The sequence below is a fragment of the Quercus suber genome, unplaced genomic scaffold (assembly GCF_002906115.3).
Source record: "Quercus suber isolate HL8 unplaced genomic scaffold, Cork oak 2.0 scaffold_204, whole genome shotgun sequence".
NCBI lineage: Eukaryota > Viridiplantae > Streptophyta > Magnoliopsida > Fagales > Fagaceae > Quercus > Quercus suber.
Genome location: NW_027069662.1, coordinates 712,166 through 720,655, shown reverse-complemented (window position 1 = coordinate 720,655; position 8,490 = coordinate 712,166). Strand labels below are relative to the sequence as shown.

At 31.2% G+C, this 8,490-nt stretch overlaps 1 protein-coding gene across 1 annotated transcript; it reads right to left on the bottom strand.

Moving 5' to 3' along the window:
• Positions 1–525: 525 nt before the first annotated feature.
• On the bottom strand, positions 526–2,277 carry LOC112005218 (probable transmembrane ascorbate ferrireductase 3). The gene is made up of 4 exons (XM_024037475.2): positions 1,875–2,277; positions 1,727–1,775; positions 1,189–1,388; positions 526–976 (listed from the first exon to the last, which is right to left on the bottom strand). The coding sequence occupies exons 1-4, from the start codon at positions 2,028–2,030 to the stop codon at positions 698–700; spliced, it is 684 nt and encodes a 227-aa protein (XP_023893243.1). The 5' UTR covers positions 2,031–2,277; the 3' UTR covers positions 526–697.
• Between the last annotated feature and the right edge of the window lie 6,213 nt (positions 2,278–8,490).

Below are 8,490 nucleotides of genomic sequence, written 5' to 3'. Positions count from 1 at the left end.
CAAAGACCCATTGTCAACCACCTGTTTGCTTGAAATGAGCCAGTTCTGATTCAGATGGCTCCAAGTCGAACGATTCCATTAGATGTCGGTTGGGTTTGGATAGCCCTAGCTCGTTTTGAGCCATATATCAATAATAATTGGCTAAATGAAAATTTTCAATTAATGCTTGGTACTATACTTTGGTGAAGGTTCACTCTACACCACTTATAAGAGGCTATTATTGGATCCTAAAGAAAAATGGCCCTTAAGCATCAAAACGAATTTTCTCAACAAAATAAATAAATAAAGCATCAAAATGATGTAGCCATTTTTTAGTTCATATTAAATATTATAAATGTAAATATAAAGGTGTATCTATTGATTATTGACACATCATTTTAATTTTTAAATAATGTTTCGGTTTGTATATCATTACATTCAGGAAATACAATCTTAACAATAAGAATGGGCCAACCAAAAATCTTAATTATGAAATAAACTCTTTGATTTCAAGTGAAACGGAGTTGAATCATTAAGCCATGAGAATTTTTGTGAATCCAAAAATATTTATTAGGGGTAAATGGCAAGCCATTCAAACAATCAACACACACCGGTCCTCGTGAGACAACTTAATTACAAAACTTATAATAATATAGGTATTATGACAGCAATCAAATTAACTTGAGATGTTTGAAAGAAAGAAAACATAGAAATCACGCTAATATCCAGAATAAAAAGTATAATAACCAAGAGCAACCGAGAGATCAACAAAGATGCCAAAGAATAGAATGGCCAGTCCAGTAAAGTTGAGCAAACGCGATTCATGTTGATGCGGCGAGAGCTGCAGGAAAGTAGACTTCTCCAACAGCCCTGTGAGAGCTGCGCATATTGCCATGTATAAGAGTGCCCTTCCCCCACACAAATGCCATGGCAAAAATTTATTTCTTGTTGGAACTGAAGCTCTTGGAAACATGAATGTAAAGAAACCAAACACCCACTGCAAAACAAAGATCATCGACAAATGTGTGAGACTTCTTTTGTTTTTTTTTATTTTTTATTATCATATATAAATGAAAGTTTGGAAAATGTACTAGTAAAGTATTAGGCCACTTTTTTTTTTTTTGGGGGGAGTCTTTTTTGTTCTTTGGATGATTTTGTCCCAAGTTTTTCATGTTTAAACACAGTTATAGGTAAAACTTGGGTTGTTACCTGCAAACAAAACATGCAGATAGTTGTTATGCCAATCCATGAATGCAAGCTATACACATCTTCCTTGTATATCATGTCATGGTACTTGAAAGCAGCGCTTATCCCAACAATGGCAAGAACTATAGCAAGCAGGTGAACTAGCATGTGAACTGATTTCCTAACTCCATGCGTTGCACGTACTGTTTTGTATGCCATCATTGCTGCTCAGAACACCAAACTCAAGTTAGTGTTAACAGAATATAGTGTAAATTATATATTGATTGTTCCGAAAGTTTGAACGGTTAGAAAATTATGAATTTAATTATTTATTCATAATTCTGACATGAACCAATGATAAAAATTAGCAGGTTCAATTAAATCAATAGAGTTTGTTTGGTCTCCAAAAGCTCCAAACTAAATAAAAAGAAAATTTATATATTTTAAAAAACTAGCAATTTATATTTCGGATACCGCTAGATTCTAAGTTTGCAATTTTAAGCATTTTCTATGATTTTTTTTTTTCTCAAATAAAAAGCATAAAGAAAGCTAAAATATATACCTTCACCACCAAGAAAAATCAAACTAAAGAACATAAGAAATGGGTGAACCTGCCAAAAAAGAAAAAGATTTCAAGATTTCCCTCATAATTATACCATGAACCAGAATGAACATTGTTAAAATAAGCAAATTGTAAGTAATTGTCTTACATTGAATACTAGGTCTGGATTGTTAGATTCATAATTCAGGCCCCCCCGATAATGCAACAACCAAATAAGAATGAGAATTAAAGCCGTAAGGCCAAAAAAGTGTGCCACATAAGTTAAACGAGAGGCTGCGCTATAGTATTCTGATCTTCTGTCCATGGCAGGAGGGAGCTAGATGGGTGTCAAGCTAAAGAAGATTTTTGTTTCTTAAAAATGAAATTGTGTTTAAATTTGAATGCCTATGGTTCTGACAGTATTTGTTGAGTGAGCTCTTATAGAAATCTCTTCCCTAAAGCTTAAAGAGTAAATGGTAAAAACATTGTTCTTGGGATTACTTGTTGGGTTTGGTATCTTGAATGTTGAGGAAACTTTGTGCTTTAGCAAAGCACCAACAAGATGAAGCCAGCCCCAGTTGTACCAAAGGACTTATTCTCTTTTACTAGCGTAACGAACATTAATTCTACAAGAAAGAATCAGAGACCTCCAATCATTAGTTCTTGATGGCCTACACTACAGTGATTCACCTTACATAAAAGTTAAAGTGTGCACGCGAAAGCTCAGATAGTAGTTAAGATCAATTTTGATTTATTTATGCCATTCAGAGCATAGCAATTCAAGAGGTGGGAAAATTTATTTGATTGTAAGAATGAACAAAAATGTTAATTAGTACTTAATTGTAAGGCATGTATTTGTTGTTAGGACAGAGACTTTAGAAGACAACATGTCCCAACAGAATGCAAAAAGTATGAATATTTTTTTAAAAAACAAAAGGAATCAGGGGAAAAGAAAAAGATGGGAAAAAAGGAATTATAATTAGATTAAGAGCAGGTTAAAGTATCACCTATTCACACTGATAACCGAAGAATCCTAGGCAAACAAATTAATACTTTACAGCATGTTAAAATACAAGTATCACTGCTTTAGGTTTCATTTGTTTTGATGGGAATAAGAGGCTTTGTTCAAAATGACTTGTTTGCTAGAAAACTTACTTATTTTCTTATGTTTGGTTGCAACCTTAAAATAAGCAAATAAATAAATAAATACTATTATTGATTGTTTAGCTCATATGGATGATCATTAATAATTTTTGTAATTCCATTACATTAACAAAAATATTCATTTATGAAAGCATATCCCAAATGGAAAAAAAAAAATTTCTATGACAAAACTCAAATTTTGAATCTATGCAAAAAGCCAAAAATGTAAGTGTCTATTTAATGGACAAAACTTAGGTACAGTACTTTAAATGTTATTCCTTAGATTTCCCTTTTAAGATTCGATCATATGACTACTTAATTAAAAAATGAACTTTCATCCTATGAAAAAAAAAAAAAATATGTGAGGAAATTTTAAGAAAAAAACTTAAAAAACAGTATTTAAATATTATACTTAAGTCTTGTCCTATTTAATTATGTGTTACTTTTGGACACAAGTCTAGCTAGGAACAACATCCTCTGGAGTTCTTGAGATGCTTTACCATGTAAAATTCTTTAATCCTCACATTCCTTTTACAATAGGAGGCTAAGATTTTGCCACCTTATCAATCCACTAAAACAACCACTTTCAAAAGTCAAAGTCAAGTCTTTCACACATTAATCTCATCAATTACCTAGAATCTCTAGAAACTCTAGAGGATTAGTTTCAAAAATAAAAATAAATTAAACTTGGCCCATATCAAATTCAAAATCCAATTCATTGGTTTAATTTCTATTATAAAGTAACAAAAGTTCTTTTTTGAAAAAAAAAAAAAATTGACACTTGCCGGCATACTAAAGGTTTTTTTATGGACTTCGCACACTAAAATTCATAAATATAAAGTGGAACACTTCTTTTGAGAAATAAAGTGGAACACTTCCACGTATAATCTTTATTCCTTATTAGTATTAGCAGTAATTAGTAATTACGGCAAGGATCAAGAAAGCAAAATTTTGGAAATAATGTTGACAGCAATTCAGTAATGACATGAACAAGAATCATGCAAATCCTACTCAACCATCATTATGTGAGAATTGTAATAAGATCACAGTCACATAGTATACAAAATTGTTTAATTTGAATTGGAATATTTATTGTAACCAATTCCCTAAAGAGATATGTTGTACTTTTTTATAACAAATAAATTAGAGAAGTCAATATCTTACCGGTACTAGCTATACCAGGGAAATATACCATACTGACCATTAAATTGGTACTGGTACTCCTCTAAAATGTACTAGATGAAATACCAGTTTGTACTGACCTATATCGACTATATCGGGATGTTTCAGTTGCTTTGGCCAGTATTGGCATTTCGGTTGATACAATAAAAAATATTTGTAAAAAACACATATTATTTAAGTTAATATATTTAATTAATGAACTTAAGCTATATTTAGGCTTATAAAATATGTGCAATTTAAATTTTATGTTGATAAGCATAAAAATTAATAAATTCATACTTATATAAATAAATACAAACATATATAAATGTATAGAAATATATAAATAGTGGTAATCCTGGAATGGTACACCAATACCGAAATATTTCGCTCCCCTAGCTAAATCGAAATGGCTTTCACTACAAAATTAACTCCCTTGAAATAAACACATATATGTACAAGTTATTAAATTGTTTGAAAACTTTTATTATTAGGCTAAATTACAAATTGCACTCTTTAACTTTGCTTAAAATTCAATTTTTTCATTTAATTTCACTTTCGTTAAATTAAAGTTATTTGACTTTCAAGTTTGTTTAATTAGGCATTCCATCCAATTATGTTGGATTGATTGTTGTTAAGTGTCTTTTTTATATTAAAAAATTCATAAAATTAATAAAGAATATTTTTGAAAAACTAAAATTTTTTAAAATAGAATTATTATTTGGAATTGGGGAGAAAAACAAAAAATACAATTAACCCCTCTTTCTTCATCATCATATTAACCCCCCTTCCCATTATTGAAATCTCTCTCAATAATAGGAAATGTGGAAAAGTGGGAGAATAGAAAATATTAGGAGGATAGAAAAGTGGGAGAGTAGAAAATATTTTAATTTCTTTCCTTTTTTTTTGGTTGGGAGTGGAAAAGTGAAGGGATGAAAAAAGTGAGTTTGTATAAATTTACCCATACACCCTTGTTAAAAAATAATGACCAATTAAAACAAAAAAGTGACCAACAAAAAAAAAACACCCAATTTATTAAAAAATAAAAATCATGTCCCAAAAAAAAAGTCATGTCTAGTTAAACAAAAAATGGGGGGGGGGAGAACTAGATAAATTGTCTATGTGCACGTGTACATGGGTATTTTTGTTCATTAAGTAGCTTCATTTTCTCCCTTTAGTTTTCTCTTCATTTTGAGGAGAAAACTTTTTAATGGGCCCAGGAAGAAAACACCTAGACCACACTATTTATTTTCTTTCCTCCTCACTTAACCAAACACATTCCAAAAAAGTTTTCCTTCTCATTTTCTCTCCAAAATTTTCCATCCACCCTATTTTAGCTCTAAACAAACACACCCTTAGAAGGACCACATTTTGTTCTTCCCATGTGCATTGTTGAAATTTTAGGCCCACATCACAATAACTGTGCAATGTACTTTGTGTCTGTAACTGGTATCAAAGCCTCGTAACTACTTTTGTACACAATAATACTCTCCCACCTTTATGAGTTATGTAAATAAGTGTAAAGTATAGGTTGTCTTCATACGTTTGGTTTCAAATTAAAAAGCCAGCTTATTTTACTATTCAGTTTATTTTTACTATTATTTATGCATCCTACTGCACTTTTTGCTGCTATTCATGGATTTCACTATACTATTTCAGCTAACTTTTACATTTATCTATAGTACTTTCAGCAAAAAGTTTTCAGTTTCAACAAAATAAGTGAATCACAAACAAAACCTTATATTCTATTCTTTCTACATAATAAAGAAAGATTAGGTTATTATTTCGTAACAAAAAATCACTTTGGAAAACATAAGGGAACGTTTTGGTAACTTTTTTTTTTTTTTTCACTCCATACTTTTTTGGAAAACATATGGGCGGTTTTAAAATCGTTGTTATAGATACATCTATACTAGAGATTTTCATTATGAAAAAGCGCCAGTATAGGTCCTAAAAATCGCTGGTATAATTTTTAAAATTGCTAACTAGGAATGTCCCAACACAAACAAAAAGTGCCAAAATAAGGTCTGAAAAGCGTTTAGACCTATACCGACGGTTTTAAAAAGTGCCAGTGCAAGTCAGGCGTCATTATTGCCATAGTTGTTGGGCAACGGTAGAAAACGCCGAGAAAAAAAGTGTCGGGATAAGCATTTTTGGCCTATTCTGGAGCTTTTTGGGGCTATCCTAGCAGTTTAGAAACGCTGGGATAGCCCTAGTTTTTTGTAGTGTAATGACCATTTCTCTGTATCCAATAACTAAAAACTTGTTTGGTTAGCTGAAACCAATGAAAAATAGAAAATAGTTTTCCTTTCTAATTTATAAAGAAAAATGAGCTATCTTCAATTTTGTGTTTTTCTTTTTCAGGCTTATATATGAGAACCTAGTAAGACTCTCTCTCTCTCTCTCTCTCTCTCTCTCTCTCTCTCCTCCTCCTAATTTTAGATTTCTTCTTCTTCTACGTCTTTCTTTGTGGTTGATAAATTCGTCAGACTGTTATTCATCTTCTTCACTCCAAGACCCATCTCCCTAATTTCAGATTTCTATTTTTCTGCTAGCAAATTTGAACTATGTTTCACAATTTTTGGCAAGCCCCCCTCTTCTTCTTCTTCGTCTTGTCTTCTATTCCTTCAGTTCAATTTGTTTTCTTTGCATTGTTTTATGTTCCTTTTTGGTTTTGTGAACCCACGTGACTAAGCATAAAGCTCCAAACTATATTGCTTTCAACTAGTTCCCCTCCTCCAACATTACGGATCTATTTGGATACCGCTTATTTTGCTGAAAATTAAAAGCTTATTATTGAAAACACTGTAATAAAATAATTTTTTAAAGGCAAAACCCATGGCTACATTTTTCATTTCTTGGTGGTCCGTGAACAATACCCATAGGACCCACTAAAAAAAAGCAAAACGCAGGTTCATTTGCTCACGAACGCACACTATGTATCATATATTCATATCTTTATTATTTTTTTTTTTTAACTTGTGTTTTTTTTTTTTTTCATTATCTGAATTACATATTATTGTTTTTATGTATCATATATTCATATCTTTATTATTTTTTTTTTTTAACTTGTGTTTTTTTTTTTTTTCATTATCTGAATTACATATTATTGTTTTATATTTTGACAAAAGTAATTGTTGTTATTATTATTATAATTATTGGGTAAATATTTAGACTTAAGATTTATATATTAGTTGAAATATGAACTTACAAGGATCAGATTGCAAAATTAATGTTGACAAATGATAGGCATCATTGATGTATTTGAAGTTGGAGAATAATTGGCATTATTGATGCCTTCATATAAACTTAAGTCACTAATTGTCACATTTAAAAGCGTAATTTCCTTATGATAGTTTGAATATTTCGATTATAAGTTTTATGCTTTGAGTTGATGGCTATATACAAAACATTTAAATTTAACAATTTGAGTGAATATACAAAATATTGTGAATACTTCAGAAGGAAAAAAAAAAAATTGAACATTCTCAAAAATAGTTACCAGAAAACTTTTCTATTGTTTATTCTTGGAAAATTATTTTTTCTTTTCAACTAACCAAATGCGTTTTCCACTTTGAAAATAGAAGAAATATTTTTCCCTTAAAAACAAGAAATTGAAAACAAAAAACAAAAAAAGTTATAAAAAATACCCTAATATTTTTGGTATAATAAATTTGTTTTTGCTCGACCAAACTGGACCCCCAAGGCCCAACTCTGGTTTTGGCCCAATCTCTTCAGATGGAGATCTGCATTCACCTCACTTTAGACGTGTAGTTAAGCTGGTTCCAAATGTGCTTACTAGATTTTGACACCTATAAACTCCTATAGTCTATAGAACACATCCTTATTTTTTTTTTTTTCCACGAATGAGGCCCACCGAGTTTTGGACATGAGGGACCAACTACTGGGCCGAGTTAAATTCAAAAAATCTCTTAAAGTTTGTTTGCCTTCAAATAGTGTCTTTTCTGTCCAGCCCAAACAAGATAGGGCTCAAGTTGTTCCATACTTTAGGCTGCAACATTGTGTGTGGAGTGGACCGTGGAGGATTGACTTTGGCAAATGATGTGTAGCAAATATCTGTTCTATATTCCACCAGTATTTCTGTTATGAGGTTCAACTATTTTTTTGATGTGTAGCAAAGGATTCATCACTTGTTGGGACTTTTAGGGACTCATTTTAGGGGTTAAGGGATTCATCACTTGTTGGGACTTTTAGGGGCTCATTTTAGGGGTTAAGGGATTCATCACTTGTTGAGTCAATCTGATAAGTCTCACCAAATTCTAGTCATGTCTCTACCATTATTGTCCGTTTGAATTGAGGAAAAGGGAGAGAGTAAAGTAGATTTGGATTCAGCCAACTCTATTCTACTCCTCTCCACTCTCCCTCCTTCCCCTTCAATCCAAACGGACCCTTAGTTTCTTTATTTTATTTGGCTAGTGTGATTATAATTAAGAAGGGACAAAACCCAACTCTATATCAAA